Raw genomic sequence first — 20,848 nt, 5'->3', positions numbered from 1 at the left:
GCAGCAAGAATAGCAGAATTCTTGTATCCTAGCAATTAACCTCATTATAGACCAATTTCTTTTCTTTTAATGTTCATTTCCACATTTATTTTTCTTAATTGTGAGGCCATCCCAGCTATTTTTATATACTTACAAGAAATGAAGATACCCAACAGATGTGAGGTTGAGAATCTTTTAGTATGGTTATGAGTAGAATAGCAGCTTCCTCTAATAAGCTGGAATATAGGTCCCTGCGAAGGTAATATATTGATGGTGGTCAGTCTCTGAGGTTAACAGCTGACCCCTTTTATCATCAGGTTGTTATTCTTTCTCCTATAGGCACATTGGATTGAGTACTGGGCATCTGGTCTCAAACACTTAGAAGATGTATGACCCTGGATAAATCATTTAATCTTTGCTTACCTTTGTTTCCTCCACTATAAAATGAAGATAATAATAGCCCCTACTTCTCAGGGTTGTCTTGAGGATCAAGTGAGATAATACTTTTTTAAAAAATTTTTTTAGTGTATGTATATTTAATGATGTTATCACTCACAAAGAAAGTCTTATTACTTTATTACTTTAACTCTTCCTATAACATGACATAGTATTTCAAAATTACAAATATATTTAAAATCTGTTTTGGTCAATTCTTGCTATAAAAAAGGATACTGGGATGGAGAAGTTTCTTCTCCAGGATAAAGATGATGACAGGTCTCTAAGTGCTCCAAGATTGCACAGTGAAAGGTTCCTATCAACTAGTAAAGTTAAAAAACAAAAGCTTACTGCTTTTTAAAGGCAATATTTAAATACACAGAGAAAAAAAACCAGTACAAAACCCGTCAGTGTTCAATATGAGTACTGGCCATCATATAATTAAAAAATCTTCTAAACCCAATCACAGTGTTCCTTGTATTTTACAGTGACCTCTGCACCAAATTTTAATTTTTTTAAAGTAATTTTTTGTAGGAAAATCAATTGACTTAGACAACAAAAATGATGTTTAAGATTTCTTCTCCAAAGAACATACCACAGTTCATTTTACTTTAAATCTACATGACAGTATTTTATGCCAGGTAAAGAAAAAAAGTAATATTCATCATTGCTTTTCATATAAAAGCTCTAATATTTACCACTCAGCATATCACTTATTTCTCCCATACACCATATCATTTTTATCCTGTTAAACTGCAAGTATTTAATACAAATTGGAAGAAAAATAACAAAGCTAAAGGAACTTTCAAAAGCGATCTTCAGTCCTCTGTGGAGAAGGAAAAAAAAATTTTTTAAAGTCTGCAAACATTTGAATGCCATCCCCAAAGAGACAGGAGTGCCTAAGAAAGGAAGAGTTTGGCCAATTGTTTCCTGGTTGTCTTTGGTTTAACCTTCTTGACCAAAATCTTCTGTAAACTTCTTCAATTTCAGCAAGTCATGTTCATTAACAGTTGGTTTTGTGCTAGCTAATGACCATAACATATCAGGCATGGAAACAGCTGGCTCCAAAAGTTTATCCCCAGAGACCTCCATCCATGTCATTTCAATGGCACCAGGATCACCCGGAGAACATGGAGTAAGTAAATCTTCTACTATGATATTTGGATTAGTGGGTGAAGGACCTTTAACTCTTTTGAAATGAGTAGCTGACTGAACTTTCCGCACAGGCTGCATCAATGCATCTCTTACAATGATACTGATGTCAGCCCCTGAATAACCATCTGTTTTCTTCCCTAGTTCTAGGAAGTCGGCCTCTGATAGGCTGTTGTGTGTTGTCCCCATATGTAATTTAAACATTGCTGTTCTAGCATGATCTTCAGGTAAAGGAATATAAATACGTTTCTCAAATCTTCGTCTGATAGCTGAATCCCGAACCCAGGGTATATTTGTTGCTCCCAGCACCAAAATTCCATCATTGTCCACACCAACCCCTTGCATTTGAACTAGGAATTCTGTTTTAATTCGGCGAGCAGTTTCACTTTCATTTTCACTTCTAGAGCCAGACAGAGAATCAATTTCATCAATAAAGATAATGGAAGGTTTGTTCTCTCTTGCGAGCTGAAATAAATTCTTAACTAGCTTTTCACTTTCACCTAGCCACTTAGAGACAAGGTCAGAGGAAGATATTGAAAAGAATGTTGAGTTGTTGGCTTCTGTAGCAACTGCTTTGGCCAAGTAGGATTTCCCTGTTCCAGGAGGCCCAAAAAGAAGGATGCCCCTCCATGGGGTTCTTTTACCTGTAAAGAGATGTGGAAACTTAATGGACAATATCACAGCTTCTTTAAGAGCTTCTTTGGCTCCCTCAAGACCAGCAACATCACTCCATTTTACATTTGGTCGTTCTATAACAATGGCACCTTGAAGTTGATTCTGTAGTTTCTTTTTTTCTGGATCATCTGATTCTCCATCCCCATCACTGTCATTCCCCTTTTCATCAGTTGGGCTGGATTTTCCCTCTTTCACTGGCTTCTGTGGAGCTTTCTCCTTTTTTTTCAAGTATTCTTTTAGTTTCTTGGCTCTATCAAGATATTCTGTACACTTTACCCTGATACTTTGTTTTGCTTTATCACCTTGTGCTTCATATTTAACTACATGGATAAAATACTGTACAGCATTTTGATATAGATGGAGTGCTTCTTCATAGTTCCCTGCTTTATCTTCTTGGGCTGCTTTGCTAGCAAGGTCTATTGCTTTCTGGAGATTGGCAGATGCCATGGCGACCGGAGGAGCCCACGGCCACGGGCGGCAGGCGGCAGGCGAGACTCCACCGCGTTGGGTGTGGACGGACGGTGCCTGTCGGCGCCCGGGGAAGACGGGCTCTCTTCCCGTCCTTCTCCCTCCGGCTGCTTCTGAGGGTCCCCCGGGACCCCTCGAGATAATACTTTTAAAGCACTTAGTACATTGCCTGAAAAGTATTAGGTATTTAATAAATACTTGTTTTCTTCTTTCCTAGAACAAAACTCTCAGAAAACTAATTTCAGAGTTAAATTATGGTCAACAGTGATGAGAATACTTCATTAGGATGTTCCAGATTTCTTAGCTTCCTACATTTTTTCTATTTTCAGGCTCCTGTTTCAATTTTTTAGTTTACTATTCTACTATTACTCTATTACCACATACATTTAAAGTTTTTTTAATTGAAAATGTATTAACCTCACCTAACTTTTGGAGAAAACCTCAAAGTATTTTTATCCCCTATTCTTAATAATGGCATATAATGCTCTAAGAAACCCCTTTGAATTTTTCACTCTATTGTCTGTAATTACTTCTAGGTTAAGGCACTTAAAGGGGAAACATTACCTCTCTCTAGGAACTTGAAAATGAGTGACAACAACACATTGGCCCCTCCAGCCTCAGGCCAGGGTCCCACCACTCCACGCAAGGCACCCCCTAAATTCAAGCAAAGACAAACTCGACAGTTCAAGAGCAAGCCTCCTAAAAAAGGTGTAAAAGGGTAAGTGCTTCTGAGTCCAAAATGAGGAAAATATACCTCAATATCTCATGGTCCTTTGTCCTAAATTGCCATGATTTGGAAATTAATTCACCAAATATTTGTTAATACTCATACTATATTTAGGATTTTCTTTTTTTTCCTCCCTCCTCTACTTTCATTTTAAATTTTACTTGACAGTCTCCAACCATGATATACATTCTATCTCAATTCCTAGGGCTATATATGTGCTTATCATAAGTTCATTTTGTATTTTGTTCATTTCCTGGCCATAGCTGTTACAATTTTTAATTGGCTAAATGTATGTTTCTCTTCAAAGTAACAAAGCTTGTATTGAAGTCTCTCATTGAGGAATAATGAGAATAGACCTTTTCTCAAGTGATATATCAGATTAGACATCTCTTCCAGGGGTACACATTGTCTAAAACTTGTTTGAATTTCCTTTTCTTATTCTCGATTCAGGAGATGCTGTGAACACTGGGCAAATCAAAAGATCTACTACAGTTAGATGTGGAGGTGGGGAATGGAACAAGCCTGTCTTCTCTCTCTTTTCTCTTCAGCCAAGAGAATTCCTAAATGAATCAATTCAGAATCCTCTTCCTCTGATTTCAGTTAATTCCTGCACTCATTTTTTTTCTTTCTTACTTTATAGATTTGGAGATGACATTCCAGGCATGGAGGGTCTTGGAACAGGTGGGTCTAAAGAGACATTTTTATACAAGATCCTTAAATTCAAGGACTATCAATTCTTATACTTTCAAGAAGACAGTTTGACTTTTAAAAAAATCAAACTAAGACTAAACAAAGATAGCTAGAAGTTTAAAATAAATATAAGGAACTTGTTTTTCTCCTATTAATTGTCAGGTAAGTTTGAGAATTATTATATTTATAAAAATAAGCATGCATGGATATGCATTTTGCAATCAGCTGCTTATCTAAGAATCAGAATACCTACATTCAAATCAATGTTAAATCAAATGAGTTAATATATAAGGTGCTTTGTAATCCTTAAAGTTCTATATAAATATTATTATCAATAATATCATTATAATAATAATAAAAAATCCCAGTTCTGATTTTCTAGTTGTATATCATTTTCCTCATCTGAAAAATGGGAATAACATCATCCATGATCAGACCAACAGCAATACCCCACTTCTGATTCTGCATCTTTCTAGTAAATAATGAAATGATAATAAGAATGATATTTACAGAGCACTTTAAGATTTGCAAAGAGCTTTACTTGGATTATTTTGTTTGATCCTCACAATATCTCTGTGAGGTAGGTACCATTATCTCCATTTTACAAATGAGGAAACTAAAGCATACAGAGTTTAACTGACTTAACCAAGTTCCTACAACCAGTAAGTATCTGAGGTCAGGTTTAAACAGAAGCCTTCCTAATTCCAGATCTAGTGTTTCTAGTTATTGCACTGTTTAGCTTACCTACCGAGTTTGAAGAAATGTGCAATAGGAGAGTGTTAGACCTGGAGGGAGAACTGACTTCAGGCTTGATTTTTGTCAATGAGAAAATGGACAAATCAATTCACTTTTCTGAATTTCGGTTTCCTCATCTATAAAATGAAGATTAGGGGCGGCTAAGTGGCACAGTGGATAGAGTACTGGCCCTGGAGCCAGCAGGACTCGAGTTCAAATCCAACCTCAGACACTCAATAATTACCTAGTAGCTTGACCTTGGGCAAGTCATTTAACCCCATTGCCTTATAAAAAACAAAAAAGAGAAAACTAAAAATAAAATATCTATATTTGATCTACTTTATGAGATTATAAAAAATATGAAAAGCTTAAAACTCAGTAGCCTGAATTCTCTTCTCTTCTCCTTGATTCTTTACATTAAGGGATACAAAGAATTTTTGAAGTCCTTTTTTCAAGATGAGCGTGGCAATTCTCTGTATTAGCTTTTCTTAAAAGTGGACAAAGTCATTGCCAGAATAATAATTTACTTTAGGGTTCTTATGTATATTATCACCTTGCTAATCCATACAGTGGAAATATGCATTTGAATACAGGAGCTATTCTGCCACACACTTCCATCTGTTAATGGCTTACTCTAAAGCAAGGGTTCCTGATCTTTTTTGAGTTAGGAACCCCTTTAGTAGTCTGGTGAGGTCCTGATGACTCCAGGGCCAGTACTCTATCCACTGTGCCACCTAGCCGCCCCTAATCTTCATTTTATAGGTGAGCAAACTGAAGTTCAGGGAAGTGAATTGATTTGTCTACTTTCTCATTGACAAAAATCAAGCCTGAAGTCAGTTCTCCCTCCAGGTCCAACACTCTCCTATTACACATTTCTTCAAACTCGGTAGGTAAGCTAAATGATGCAGTAATTGGAAATACTCGATCTGGAATCAGGAAGGCTTCTCTTTAAATCTGGCCTCAGGTTTATAGACCCTTTTTCAGAATAATTTCCTTAAGTGGGTGAAGGAAATGCTAAATTTCAGTTAAGAATTGTAATAATTTTTTCAATCCAAGTTCATAGAGCTCTTAGACTCTATCCTAGGATTTCTTGGAGGTCTATGGACCCATGTTAAGAACTCCTACTCTAAAGATCAAGTAGTTAGTTCAAGTAGTCTCTCAAAGTCTTCTCAGCTATGATTCTGATTGTAAATTTCAAAATAAATCTATAGCTGTCCCCTCAAAATTATTGAATTGAAAGCTCTGTGCTCAAAATCCATCTATTATTATTAGGAAATGAGAGGGAGTTCATCTTCTTTCTACCTGCTTGAATTAAAATAGCTCCAATTCTTATGTATAGACTTGACCTGACATTGTTTTTTCCATTGTAGCAATATATCTTCAAGGCTGACATTTAGTCAGTGTGCTGCTAGGGAGTGGGGAATACCATATCCTCATAAGCATCCTTGAATGTTTGCAATCTCTTGGAGAAGAAGCAAAATGAATTTGTAAAATTCATTGATCACAATGATCATTGGTGGCACAGTGGATAGAACACTGGCCTTGGAGTCAGGAGGATGGGAGTCCAAATCCAGCCTTAGACACTGGACACTTACTGTGTGACCTTGGGCAAGTCATTCAACCTAAAAGCCTCACATCCAGAGTCATTTCCAGTCATCCTGATTCAAATCTGGCCTCTAGAGTCAGATGGCTCTGGAGGAAAAAAGTGAGGCTGATGACTTAGCACAGCTCAAATCCAATTCATGTAACTTGTCATGGCATCACCTCCCTGATGTCATGGTCCCCTTCAAGAATGAAGGACAAAAAGCAAATGTCATCATTACACACACACACACACACACACACACACACACACACACACACACACACACATATATAATACATTTATATATATTCATATAAACACTTTCTTTACAATCAGCTTTTGAGATAGATTGTAAAAGCATTATTATTTCCATACTACAAAGGCTAATAATAGACTTACCTATGTTTATATGGCCAGTAACTGCGAGAGCCAGTAAAAGGCCAGTTTCCTCATAGCTAATAATATAACTCAGCAAAATTATGACTAGAACCCAGGTCTTCTAACTCCTGGATCAATGTGCCTTTTTTGGTTGCTTCTTTGTACAGAGTTAGATATGGGTTTATGAATCAGTGAAGGTTGTGTTTCTGACATGAAGTACACAGCATCACTTCATTGTGCTATTCTAAAGGGTATTTGGGAACTAGGAGCTTCTAAATGTTTGGAGAAAAAAAGACAAGATGGGTTATGTTCTGAAAGACCTTCCCCGAAAAAGGACATATAAGCTTCTAAAGTCTATGGAGAAGAATGAATTAATATGCTTTTCTCCTCTCTTTATAGATATCACAGTCATTTGTCCCTGGGAAGCCTTCAGCCACCTGGAATTACATGAGTTGGCCCAGTTTGGAATCATCTAAATCAAGAAAGTAGCTGTCAAGTGTCCCCAACATTTCCTGTATCTTGGATGCTTATGTATGACCTTAATCTGTGATGTGTCCAGACGTTTAGCTGTTTTAGAGTGTTATTTGCTTAGGTTCTCCCACAGATTAGGCACTTCAAATATCAGACACATGTAGGAAATGAGCATTTCTTTTGCGTCAAACTTTGTGTTTTCAAAATAGCTCAGCTCTTAAAGAAGTAAACCTTACTCTTTAGTGTCTCCAATTTACCTCAAGTGACTTGAAGTTGTATAAAATGTAGCAGAGGAAAGCATCCAAAGCAATGGCAAAGAGCAACTCAGCGTAGGTTAGATAACAGAATTATGCATCTAAACCCTAAATCATGTTAGTTCACATTTATCTTCTCCCTTTATCCATACAGTCCACATAATGAGCCATGTTTGGTCTTTAGTACCCTAAATCACCTTAGTTCACATTTATCTTCTCCCTTTATCCATACAGTCCACATGAGCCCATGTTTGGTCCAATGGGTTAAGTCATATTTTCATATTATTTGTTCCTTCAGTTCCTGACTTATTTGTGTTCTTCTTTCAATAGGAAGGCATTTCTGAGAATATTGTAGAAAAGAAATAGTCTTATCTAAGAATATATATTTTGACTGCAGCTTTAAAAGTTTTGGGTTTTACACAGTGATTATAAAGTCCTAACTTGCCTGCCTCACCATGCTGAAGTTGTATTGAATGATATCTGCAAACAATTATACATCCACAGCAATTATAAAATTCAAGCCTTGCTACTGGTTTGAATATGTTGCAGTTAACAATATTGCTCCATTCCATTAGTGTAAGAATGTTAAAAGGTTTTGAAATCTTCACAAAATTCTGGGCATGAAATACAGAGGGGATCATTGTGGAAAATGACCTTTACAGATCTTAACATAAACTCCATGTTTCCAGGGGAAAAGCAATAACTAACATACATTTTTATTTTTCAGTGATATTTATGCCTATAAGATAGATTTTCAGTATTAATTCTGAATATGTAGTATTCCTAGGATTGATCACATGATATTCTTTTGGACCGATCCCCTCATTGTATAGGGAAGGAAACTGAGGCCCAGAGAGTGGTTTGCTCAAGTTCATGCAGGTAGGAATTGGAAATGTCCATTTTTCTCATTGCATTTTTTTGGTTTTTGCAAGACAGTGGGGTTAAGTGACTTGCCCAAGTCACACAGCTAGGTAATTATCAAGTGTCTGAGGACAGATTTGAACTCAGGTCCTCCTGATTCCAGGGCTGGTAGCTCTATCTGCTGTTTCACCTAGCTACCCCTCTCATTGCATTTTCTATAATATTAACAGTTTTGTTCATGTTTCTAACATAAGGGATCAAGCATGCATAACAAGGTCTTCTGACTCCAAGTCCAGGTCAAGATTAATTATGAAGGCTGGGTAGAAAGGGTAGATTGATTGGAAGAAAGAGAGTAGTGATAGCCATGCAAAAACTATATCAATAGACAGGCTAGTGAAAAGATTACTAAAAATGGAAATCAGAGACCTAGCTTTTAGTCTTGGTTATGCTTATCTGTGAAGCCTTGAGCAAGTCACTTGTCTCTGTGCCTTTTTCCCCATCTATAAAATTTCTCAGAGAATGTTAGCTGTAATTGTTCATTCAATTTCAGTCATGATTGACTCTTCTTGACTTCATTTGGAGTTTTCCTGGCAAAACTACTAGAGTGGTTTGTTATTTTCTTCTCTAGCTCATTTACAAGTGAGAAAAGAAAACTAAGGCAAACAGGGTTAAATGACTTGCCCAGAGTCATATAGCTAGGGATTGTATGAGGCTGTATTAAAATTTAGGAAGATAAGTTTTACTGACTCATGATCTGGCATACTATCTGCTGCACTACCTATCAAGAGAATGTTAGTACCAGAAAAAAATTTGTGGCATATTTGAACTATCTTCATCATTACTGTATTCATTCACTCTTACTGCTGTTCCTTTCCATTCCAACCATACACTGTTAATTCCTGTCACTCCTTGCCCACAGCTATGTTACTATGTATCCAGAAATAGTACTAGGTAGAGGACAAGCCTGAAAATGATAATTCCCAGTTATCATCCTTTCCTTGGAAACATGCAACTTCTTATGACCTTTAAAAAGAAGGGCATTTTCAATGAGTGATGAATACCTCTGTCTATTCATATATAACTATGGGAAAGAAATGTCTGGAATTAGCTACATATTTCCATTTGACACTTTCCACTTAATTTGTACCATCCACAACTATATTCTTTTTGGGGGATAAAAATTAGTAGTGATGATAATAGTGCACCAAGCCTAGTCCCCACTAAAGCTTAATGATCTCCCTTACCAGTAGAAATTCTATTTAGAGCTAAAGAAACTCAATCACAGAATTATAGAAATTGAGGATTGGCTAATCCATTCTATGCCTAGCTTTTGCCTTAAAGACTTCCAAGGTAGTGAAATCCACCTCTCTAGGTAGCCCATTCCACTTTTGGACATTTCAATTTATTAGGAAATTTTTCCTGACATCAATCTAAATTTACCTCTTGCATTTTCCATCCATGGTTCTTTCCTCTTGGGTCAAACAGAATATGTCTGATCCCCCCTTCACATAACAGTATTTCAGATATTTGAAGATAGTTACCAATTCCTACTTGGACCTTCTTTGCTTCAGGCTAAGCATGCCTAGTTTCTTTAACCAAATTTAATATACCATAAGACTTAAATTACCAACTAGTCATCCTGTACCATGACAAATTTTCTTAAAATTCTAGATGTAGAAGTGGAAGAACTCTCTGAGGTCATTTAGTCTTATTCCTTCATTTTACAGATGAAGAAAATGAGCCAGGAGATTGAAATTAACTCACAAAAATAAAATTTTGGTGATGTAAGTATCTCAATAGCCATCTAATTTAGATCACAGACTGAAGGATTTGCCCACCAAAACATACCAACAATTGGTTATCCAGCTTTGCTGGATGCTCCAGTAAGGGTGGTACTCATTCTCTACCAAGATAGATCATTTAGCTTTGTCGTCAGAAAGTTTTTGTTGATTTCAAGACCAAATCTGTGTCACTGAAACTTTTACCCTTGCTCCTAGTTTTACAGAAAAAAGGCCTAACACTTTTTCTATGTAAGCATACTTCAAATATTTTGTCATTTCCCTCCTGTGTGTTCTCTCTCTCTCTCTCTCTCTCTCTCTCTCTCTCTCTCTCTCTCTCTCTCTCTGCAAGGAAGGGGATTAAGTGGCTTGTCCAAGGCCACACAGCTAGGTAATTAATAAGTTTCTGAGGGTGGATTTGAGCTCAGGTACTCCTGACTCCAGGGCCAGTCCTTTATCTTCTGTGTCACCTAGCCACCCCATCCTGTGTATTCTCTAATCCAAATCAAACATCCCCAGTTCCTTCAACCATTTCTTATATGGCATGAAATCAAGGTCTTTAATCATCTTACTTGCCCTCCTCTACATATTCTTCAATTTCTCATTGTTCATTTTCAATTGTGTTGTCCAGAGCCAAAGACAATGCTCTGATCAGGGCAAAAAATCAAAGGGACCAATATTTTTTTTTTTGGTCCTGACAGGTATGCCTCTCTAGTAATGGTAAATCTTTCCTGGGTCCACCAGTTTCTTGTCCTGTGCCCAGGCATATGGTTTCTTCTAGAATTCCAGTCCTATGGAGCCTGACTAGTAAGAGGGATCAAATTCTCTTTTCTTGTACTCTTCCTCTTGTTCAATGCTGCCATGATACTCCAGTATGATTTTTACCTATAATTTACGGTAGGGTTCCCCCTCCCCCCAAAATGGAGGGAACAAAAATGTACTGAATAAAGAATATGAATCAGGTATGGAATAAGTAAAGAAAAAAGATAACAAGTAATTTATTTCTACATACAAAAGAAAATAGTATAAAAAAGCACATAGCACATATTAATTGAATGATTCAAAACAAAAATCAGGGACACTGATACTGTTTAAATCTCAACACAAAACAGCTTATAGCATTGCTAATTAAGCATTGTACATTTCATCTTACCATTATACATACCTGCCACTAAAATTCTTATTAGTGGTTATCCTTCCCAAACATTGACTTTATTTCTGGGGACAAAGTCTCTACATTCATTTGCCCATAACCTGACAGTGTCCAGAACCTTTGTACCTTTCATATTCATGAACTTTTAAGCTTGGATATGTTCATCTTAGATAAACACCTTTTTACCTAAGATAAGGAAGCATCAAACACAAAAGTAGAAAATGGACACTTAGGGCTTATCATATATTAGAATACAAAGTAATTTTAGTGTTGAATTGCCACAAAGCTGTAATGTAAGCGGGTCCCAAAGTTCCCATGTGGTCTACTGTAACCCAAAAAGGTAATTTGGGGGCATACCTCACAGCAGGATTACTATAGGCAAATTCAACCTATGCTGCTTCTTCTCAATGCAGCTAAGGACTTAGATTTTTGGCCACAATTTATATTGACCTTGGAGTCCACTAAAACCCTATCTAATCTATCTACCAACTATCTATTCTTTTCTAATAAACAGCTTTCAGACTATTTCCTCCATCCTGTACTTGTAAAATTCAAGCATAGTAATTTACACGGACCCTTATTGTATATTATATTATTAATAAGCTCAGTGTTCTTTGCCTGTAAAGATGTCTGGATTTTAACTCTGTCATCTACTGTGTCAGCTGTCCCTTCTAGTTCACATGGATAAGAAAGTGGCACAGAGGATTCAAATCCAACTCTTGGAACTCTAAATTCAGTGCTTGTTCCACTATTGCCTTCCAACCTCCTTTGAATGCCTCCCCCCACCCAATGATAAGGAACACTAATAAATCAACAGCATTTATTAAGCTCCTACAGTGTACCAAATGCAGCATTTGTTGCAAGCTTTAGTCTGATGTACAAATACAAAAGATAATATCTTTAAGGATTTTATATTCTACCGGGAGAGACAACTTGTTTATAGATAAATGAATATAGACAGGAAGGAAGGAAGGAAGGAAGGAAGGAAGGAAGGAAGGAAGGAAGGAAGGAAGGAAGGAAGGAAGGAAGGAAGGGAGGGAGGGAGGGAGGGTGAAAGGGAGGAAGGAGGAAAGAAAAGAAGATATTTACTAAGAAAGAAATAGATGAGGTGGGGGCACTAACAACTGAGGGAAGCATGGAAGGTCTCTTGAAGGAGGTTGTACTCAAATTGAGTCTTAAAGTGAATTTGGATTCCAAGAGGAAAAAATGAGGAGGGAGATCATTCCAAATATGAAACACAAAGGCATGGATTTGAAAGATGAAATGTCTTATAGGAGAAATAGCAAACATCAATTTGGCTGGCCTGGTTTAATGGGCGGAATGACTTATTTAGTGTTCCACAGGTAGTAAATCTCAGAGCTAGGGTTAGAATTCAGGTCTTATGACCCCAAGATCAATCAGCAATCATTTCTTAAGTACCTTCACTGTACTCTGTATTTTGCAATTTGATGGAATACAACATGTCCTGCCCTTGAGGAAATTGTGTTTGCTACCAAAGGTTTTAGTTCTGTAAGATGCAAGTAAATTCCTATTTTCCACTTTAGACAGCAGAGAGAAAGATATAATTAGGGTCAAATTTTGATCAGATTTTTTTTGAAATGTGAATATAAAAAAATTCTGAGTCTTGGATTTATTGATTTGTTCTTATTCTTCCAGAAGAAAATGAATTATCTGACTCCTTATAAACAGTTCAACTGTCAAGAATTCCAGCTGAATTAATATAAACATTGAATTAGCTAAAGGCAAAGTTTTATGGTGAAATTACTGAATTTATCTTGGTATATGGCTAAAAGTAAAACAGCACTTTTCTTGAATTTTAATCCTAGGAATATGAAGAACTGGTAACAATGTTCAAACTGTTCAAAATCAGGTCAGGAAACACAGTGAACATAGATCAAATTGCATTATTAGGGAAGCTAAGTCAATGATTTATCTGGGTTTGGTTCTGATATTACAGGAAGTTACTGAAAATGTTTCTCTTGCTTCTCTTCTAGTTTTTATAAGCATCACTACATCATTTAAAGGACATGTTCATTCAGGACTGTTCTGTGCTTAGGCTGCCATCATGTGGATAATTCAATTAATACACTTATGCTAGCAAAAAAAAATAAAGTGCAGACTGAAGAAGAGGAATATGAAAAGAAAGGAGAGAAGAGAAGGGGAAAGAAAATTAAATTATTAAATTTATAAAAATTTATAATATATTATATTAAAATATATACAAATATAAAATAATTTTTAAAAATTTTTAAAAAATTATAAAATTTTATAAAAATTAAAATACTAAATTATTAAAATAAAATAAATTAATAATTAAATTATAAAAAATTTGGTTCCCAATGGATAGAATTTGGGTAGGGAGAATGGAATAATAACCAAGGGGGAAATATGTAAAAAGGTAGAGATGGGAATGTTTGTGATTTGTTTTGGTGACAGTCTTCTGTACTCTGATGCAAATAACATAGTACCACATCCCACAAATATTTATCATGTTTATTAAATTTATGAAATGCCAGGAGATTCAGAAGAATGTTCTTTAACTTTAAGGATTAGCAAATAAATATATACTTCATTTCCTAGTCTATTTCCTACCAGTAGATTTCTTGGTTTCTTTTTGTGTAGAAATGAATTGGACTAGATTATCTCTAAAGTCACTTTTAGTAATATCCAGTGAGGAACCTTAGATGCAAATGACCTTGTTATCTTAGAATTTGTGATTTTGTCTGACATGTCCCTTAGATTTTATGAGAATAGATTTCAAAGGACTTGAAAGATATGTAGGATTAGAAAGTCCAAAATTCCACAGATAATATCACAGCCCCAAGAATGAAACCCTCAAGGATGATATTCTGAAGACACACACAATTTTGATAACCAATAATGTCATCTAGGGATTTTAACAATTGACTTACATTTTTAAAAGACAGAAAATGGATATCCGCAAGGACAGGTAACAGATGATGCATATAACAAGAAGGTATAATTCTCTAAGAATAGTTGCATAAATGCTAAGACTCAGAATGAACTAAAGTTGGCAAGGAAAGATAAGGACAAAGATGGGTTTAAGCAATTTGGGTGTGTGATAAAGAGGGATGAGAGGGAAGGAGGGTGATAACACCATGAAAAAACTATTCAATTATTTTGTTTTTTTTTCTTACAAGAAGAATGATCTTTGGAATAGAAAGGACAGAACAAATATGGCTAAACGTGGGGCTGATAGCCAAGATAAAGAGAATATCCAACTGTTCTCATTCAATTGAAATCACATTTCAAAGGAAATACATCCTAGGGCTTGGAAAGAACTGACAGCTGTGATTGCTGGTCACCTATCACTGATCCTTAAAAGATCATGGAAACTCTTTGTGTGGGGTTAAATGCTTGTAGTCCCTCACATTGAGGAGGGTGAGGCTGGTAGATCACTTGAATTCAGAAGCTGAGCTTCTTTCTGGCCAAAATCAGTTCGGTGTCCTTTTTAAGAAGGCCATTAGGCTACTTAAGGATGGGGCAAACCATTCCAGTTTGGATAAACAACAGATGGCTTTTAGTCTGGGTAGAAGGAGGAGACCCAACCTTAAAAACAAACATGTTAGATGTTATGTATTAGATAGCTAAGTATGTAGATAGATGCATGGATGAATAGATAGATGAAATAAAAGATCATGGAGAATGGTAGCACAGTATAGTGGCTTTTTTCTAGGATGACTTTGAACTTGCTATTGGTATTCTCTGGGTCCCTGGAGTTCATTATGACTCTCTGGTATCCAAGGGACCTGGGTTTCTAGTCTTGTTATTCATGTAGCAAATTAAGGGAACCCACTTGTGTGGAAAAGCCCACTACTACATGCATGGTGGAGGAATGAGTCCTCCAAGTGTAGAAAGGACCTACATCAAGGCTGTTCAGGGGCGATGAGGGTCTGTTCTGTCAGGTTTGAAGGAAATCAGGATAAACAGCTCTAGATTCTTCTTCACCAAGTGACTAATGAACACATTGATTCCAGTTACTTCAATACTGTTGTGTCTATTCATTTTCTAGATACAAATTTGCAACTGTGTAAACTTGTAAAGCTAAGAATCCTCAGAGTTCAATAACTAGAGGACAGTCTGCTGGTAGCTGTGAATAGGCACGTGTTAAATGTAATTAAGTCTGACTCATTGTTAGTGGGAAATCCAAGAGTGGGACATTTTAAATGTAAGCCCTGTAGCAAGCCCATCGGCATGGGAAGTTCTCCTTATTGGGAAGAGATGAAGGCCCAATGTTGCACGAGGATTGAGGCAAAGCTTTGAAAAGAGGGAGAACTTCAGTTCTCCAGCCTGCTCTTTTTGAGGCTCTTCAAGGAGGAGTGGTAGTGACAAATAAGTTCCTCCACCTCCCCACCCCACACTTGGAGAAGATTCGTCTTCTTGAATTCAGGGGTGACCTTGAATAAGTCACCTAACCCTGCTTGCTTCCCTTTCCGCATCTATAAGATGATCTGAAGAAGGAAATAGCAGACCACTCCAGAAAACCCCAATATGGGGTTCACAAGGAGTCCCATACGTCTGAACAAACAACAGCCTCCCCTTCCCTTGGGGTCACACAGCCCCCCTTGCCCCCTAGCACTCCAACGTAAGCAAAGACACGTTGGAGGCTTTGCCCGAGCCTTTCTCCCCCACGCTCGTCCTGGCTCCAAGGCCAATCAGAAGCTCCGTGGTCCTTCTAGCAGGCTGCGGGGGTCAGGGCGGCTCGTGGATCCAGGCGTGGCTGTGACACCTCCCCCCCAGCCCAGGCCGGTAAACGGTCACAAAGCCAGACCTCTACCCGCCACGGAGCCAGCTCAGCCCCAACCGGGCCATGGAAGGGAAGTACGACGTGATCGTTCTGGGCACGGGCCTCAAGGAGTGCATCCTCTCCGGCATCATGTCTGTGAACGGAAAGAAGGTGTTGCACCTCGACCAGAACCCTTACTACGGGGGCGAGAGCGCCTCCATCACCCCCCTGGAAGAGCTGTACAGACGGTTTAAGCTTCCTGAGGGGCCTCCCGAGAGACTGGGCCGCGGCCGCGACTGGAACGTGGACTTGATCCCCAAGTTCATCCTGGCCAGTGGCCAGCTGGTGACCATGCTGCTGTACACCGAAGTGACCAGTTACCTCGAATTTAAAGTGGTGGAGGGCAGCTTTGTCTACAAAGGGGGCGAGATCCACAAGGTGCCGTCCACGGAGTCGGAGGCCATGACCTCCAGCCTCATGAGCCTGCTTGAGAAAAATCGATTCCGAAAGTTCCTGATGTTTGTGACAAAATTCAACGAGGAGGACCCCAAGAGCTTCAAGGGGTTTGACCTCCGGACCACAACCATGCGTGAGGTGTACCAGAAGTTTGCTTTGAACCAAGATGTTATCGACTTCACCGGTCACGCCCTGGCGCTCCACTTCAACGATGACTACCTGGACCAGCTCTGCCCGGAGACCATCCACCGCATCAAGCTCTACCACAGGTCCCTGAGCCAGTATGGGCAGAGCCCCTACCTGTACCCCCTGTATGGCCTGGGAGAGCTCCCCCAGGGGTTTGCCAGATTGAGCGCCATCTATGGAGGCACATACATGCTGAACAAACCTGTGGATGACATCCTCGTGGAGAATGGGAAAGTGGTAGGGGTGAAGTCGGAGGGTAAGGTGGCTTATTGCAGTCAGCTGATCTGCGACCCCACCTACGTCCCTGACCGGGTGCAGAAAGTTGGCCAGGTCATCCGGGTCATCTGTATCCTGAGCCACTCCATCAGGAACACTAACAATGCCAAGTCTTGCCAAATCATCATTCCCCAGAATCAGGTCAACAGGAAGTCCGATATCCATGTGTGCATGATCTCTCATGCGCATAATGTGGCTGCCCAGGGAAAGTACATTGCCATCGTCAGCACCTCGGTGGAGACAGCAGAACCTGAGAAAGAGATCCAGCCGGCTCTGAGGCTGTTGGAGCCTATAGAACAAAAGTTTGTGGCCATCAGTGACTTGTATGAGCCCATCGATAATGGATTGGACAGCCAGGTATTCTGTTCCCGTTCTTATGATGCCACCACTGATTTTGAGACAACTTGCAATGACATCAGAGATATTTACAAGCGCATGACTGGAACAGACTTTAACTTTGAAAAGATGAAGCGCAAGAGAATGGCTTTGGAAGGGGAATTTGGCGAGATTTAAGTTCCTCACCACCACCTCTGGTTTCCTTCCACACCCAGTTTTGTTTTCTCTTTTCTTCCTGATCACTTCTGTTTGGGGGATCAAGGGGGCATGGTTTGGATGGGACACATCATTCAGTAATGTGCCCCCTGTTTACTCTGTTATTCCCCCTACACCTTCCTTTACGAACTCCTTCCATTTTGCTGACCAAACACTAGTTTAGCAGTGAAGATTTGGGATGGGTTACTTTTCTTATGCCTGTCTCCAACTGGCCTTTATAGAAAGTCGTAGTTCTCTCCCACTTTTAACCTCCCTACTAGTTGCTTCCCCCCCCCCACCTCCCTATACATTCAAAATTATTGTCTGTGCTCTGCTTATTTCTGCATTCCTTTTTTTCCCCTTTCCCAAATTCCTTGCCTCTATGCTAGTACCCTAGAGGGGCAAGGGAGAGGACGTCATTGAATGAAAGTTGAAATAAGACTTTACCCTGTGAAATCTCAGGTGGAGACTACTTTGTTACTGTTCTTTTCTCCCTTGAGCATGGGATATACTTGCTGCTTCTAACAGCTTAATCAGTTATCCTTTGTCTTAACTCTCTGCTTGTCTGGAATGTGTGGGAATTCAGAGGAATAAACAAAGTTGTTGCTGTATTGTATTTCCATTCTTTTCTCCCTTAATTTTTTTAAAAAAACTTATTTATATATCTTTCCATAAGAGATATATCCTCGTCTTCCTTCTCCTTCCCTGGGGTGCAGAAGAAAATTTAGTGCCACCCTACCCCAACCCCTCCATGAGATGCCATTATGCTCTTGATCTCCTTATGTGTTGGAGAGGGAGCTCCTTCTCTAGTCCTTTCCCCTACTGCAATGGTCAGGTGATGGGGAAGCAGACAGGTGTTCCAGTTGACAGATTTTTAGCTTTTCTTCTCAAGATTAACTTTCATTCTTTTTAGGTGTTTGCAAGGCAAATGGGGTTAAGTGGCTTGTCCAAGGCCACACAGCTAGTTAATTATTACGTGTCTGAGACCGTATTTGAACCCAGGTACTCCTGACTCCAGGGCCAGTGCTTTATCCACTGCGCCACCTAGATGCCCACTTTCATTCTTGAGAAATTTCCAAAGAGGTCAAGTTTGAAAAAGTGGACCATAACTCTGCAATGGGCTGCTGCCCCCTTCCATTTCTCCCATCTATCCCCCCCCCATTCCATGGAGGAATGGGACAAAATGCAAAGTGAACATGTGTCTCCCACATAGTGTGTACTGGACAGGAGAAATAAGTTCCAGATAAAACATGTTGAAAAGTTGGGGGGGGGGGGAGAAAAAGAGAGACAGACAGAGACAGAGCCTGAACCTGCTCTGAAACTTGGAGAGAAATTTCCTTTTCATCTCATACTTTCAGAACAAAGACAAGGGATGAGGGGGTGGCAGGTGAGGCAGAGCAGAGCCTTACCTCTTATTCAGAAGAGTTGAGCATGTACATCTGAAGCATACCCACTAAGTCATACATGTATGTGCTCAACCTTTTGCAACTAGTGGTGGGCTCAGCTCTACCTTATCTGCCTTCCCTTCACCAGATGTCCTAGTTTGAATGTGACTCTTGAAGCCTTCATTTGGATTAGCAGCAGGCAGATAGTCAGGGTGCTCTTAAGACAATAATTCTAGTAATTTTTTTTTTTTTAGGTTTTTGCAAGGCAAATGGGGTTAAGTGGCTTACACAGCTAGGTAATTATTAAGTGTCTGAGACTGGATTTGAACCCAGGTACTCCTGACTCCAAGGCCGGTGCTTTATCCACTATGCCACCTAGCTGTCCCCAAGACAATAATTTTTAAATCCCAGATTCTTTCAGAAGGTCTGTGAGGTGAAGATTACTTTCATTATAATGCTAAGAGCATTATTTGCCTACCAAAATATCATTTCCTTTTACAACTTCCTCTCTGTGAGACAGGATTTTCTTCATATATTATAAAACCAAAAACCCAAACCAATATATTGCAAGAGACTGAATTCAGAAGCAGGTATCTGAATCCAGTTGTGTTCAATTAAGTTGAAAATTAAAGGGAAGAGAATAAACATTTTCTATATTGCCTACTATGGAGCAGGTACCATGCTAAAGTAATTTTTTAAACATTTACTGTGATACAATAATCCTGTACTTTAGGTGCTAGTATTATCACCCCCATTTTACAGAAGGTAGAAATTAAGTGATGACTATGGTTACCTAGCCAGTAAGTGTCTGAAACTGGATTTGAAAGAGATTTGTTAAAATAGGTAAAACAATGCTACTTCTGGCTAATTATTTTTAAAAATAGGTTTTTTTTCATAAAGTTCTTTATAAATTTATAATGTATTATTTCAAAATAAAGATTTTTAAATGATTAGTTTTTAATTTTAATTGATACATTTAAATAACATGAACAAAAGCTCTGAGGCATCCTGAATAATTTTTTCCCATTTATTATTTTGTACAAATAGTTTTTATACATTACTAAAATATTCTTGTTTAAGAGTAAACATAATACCCCCTACCCCCAAAATATAGACTTGCATGAACAATAAAGGGGAGAGAAAAAAATTTAATTTAAAATAAAAAAAATAATTGTAGGTATGGTCAGGTGATTCAGTGGATCTGGAGCACCAGCCCTAGAAGGGGCACCCAAGCCCAAATCCAGCCCCAGACACCCAGCAATCACCCAGCTATGTGACCCTGTGTAAGACACCCCAACCCTATTGCCCTGCAAAAACCAAAAAAAAAGACCCAAAATAAAATAGCAATAATAGGGGCAGCTGGGTGGCAGACAGAGCACTGGTCCTTGAGCCAGGAGCACCCAGGTCCAAATCCAGCCTCAGACACGCAACAACTAGCTGTGAGGCCCCAGGCAGGCCGCCCAGCCCCATTTGCCCTGCAATCCCTCCAAAAAAATAATAAAATGTGCTTCAGTCTGTGTTTCAACACCACCGGCTCTGTTGTGGGTGGGTCACATTCTTTATGATAAGTCCATCACAAAAGTTACTTCCATATTTTTCCACTGTTGCCATTGCTGATCACAACTTCCTCCATTCATACTTCTCCACTACCATGTACTATATTTTCTCTCTCCTTTCTGTCTCTGCTGTAGGGTAGCTGAGTGGTGCAGCAGACAGATCCCTGGCCCTGGGGCCAAGAGGCCCCAAGCCCTCATACCACCCCTTAGGCCCAGCATCTACCTGGCCCTATGGTCCCGGACAGCCCATCCAATCCCAGCCCCTTGCAAGAAGTAAAAAAGAAAATGTGTTATATCTGACAACTCTTCCCCCCATGGTTGATCCTCTCCTCCATCACTCACATCCCCCCCCCTTTCCGCCATCCCCCTT

At 38.9% G+C, this 20,848-nt stretch overlaps 1 protein-coding gene and 2 pseudogenes across 1 annotated transcript in view; 2 read left to right on the top strand and 1 right to left on the bottom strand.

Moving 5' to 3' along the window:
• Positions 1 to 7,840, top strand: part of PDE6H (phosphodiesterase 6H) — a 36,103-nt gene extending 28,263 nt beyond the window's left edge. The window contains exons 2-4 of the mRNA XM_074195176.1: positions 3,246 to 3,427; positions 4,077 to 4,117; positions 7,224 to 7,840. Coding sequence (XP_074051277.1) covers positions 3,246 to 3,427; positions 4,077 to 4,117; positions 7,224 to 7,300 — 300 coding nt within the window. The 3' untranslated portion in view covers positions 7,301 to 7,840. The remainder of the gene's footprint in view (positions 1 to 3,245; positions 3,428 to 4,076; positions 4,118 to 7,223) is intronic.
• LOC141493943 (vacuolar protein sorting-associated protein 4B pseudogene) lies at positions 1,277 to 2,730 on the bottom strand (annotated as a pseudogene).
• Positions 7,841 to 16,014: 8,174 nt separating the features above from the next.
• On the top strand, positions 16,015 to 18,155 carry LOC141493942 (rab GDP dissociation inhibitor alpha pseudogene; annotated as a pseudogene).
• The last annotated feature ends 2,693 nt before the right edge of the window (positions 18,156 to 20,848 follow it).

The sequence above is a fragment of the Macrotis lagotis genome, chromosome 7 (assembly GCF_037893015.1).
Source record: "Macrotis lagotis isolate mMagLag1 chromosome 7, bilby.v1.9.chrom.fasta, whole genome shotgun sequence".
Taxonomy (NCBI): Eukaryota; Metazoa; Chordata; class Mammalia; order Peramelemorphia; family Peramelidae; genus Macrotis; species Macrotis lagotis.
This window is presented reverse-complemented; position numbering and strand designations above follow the sequence as displayed.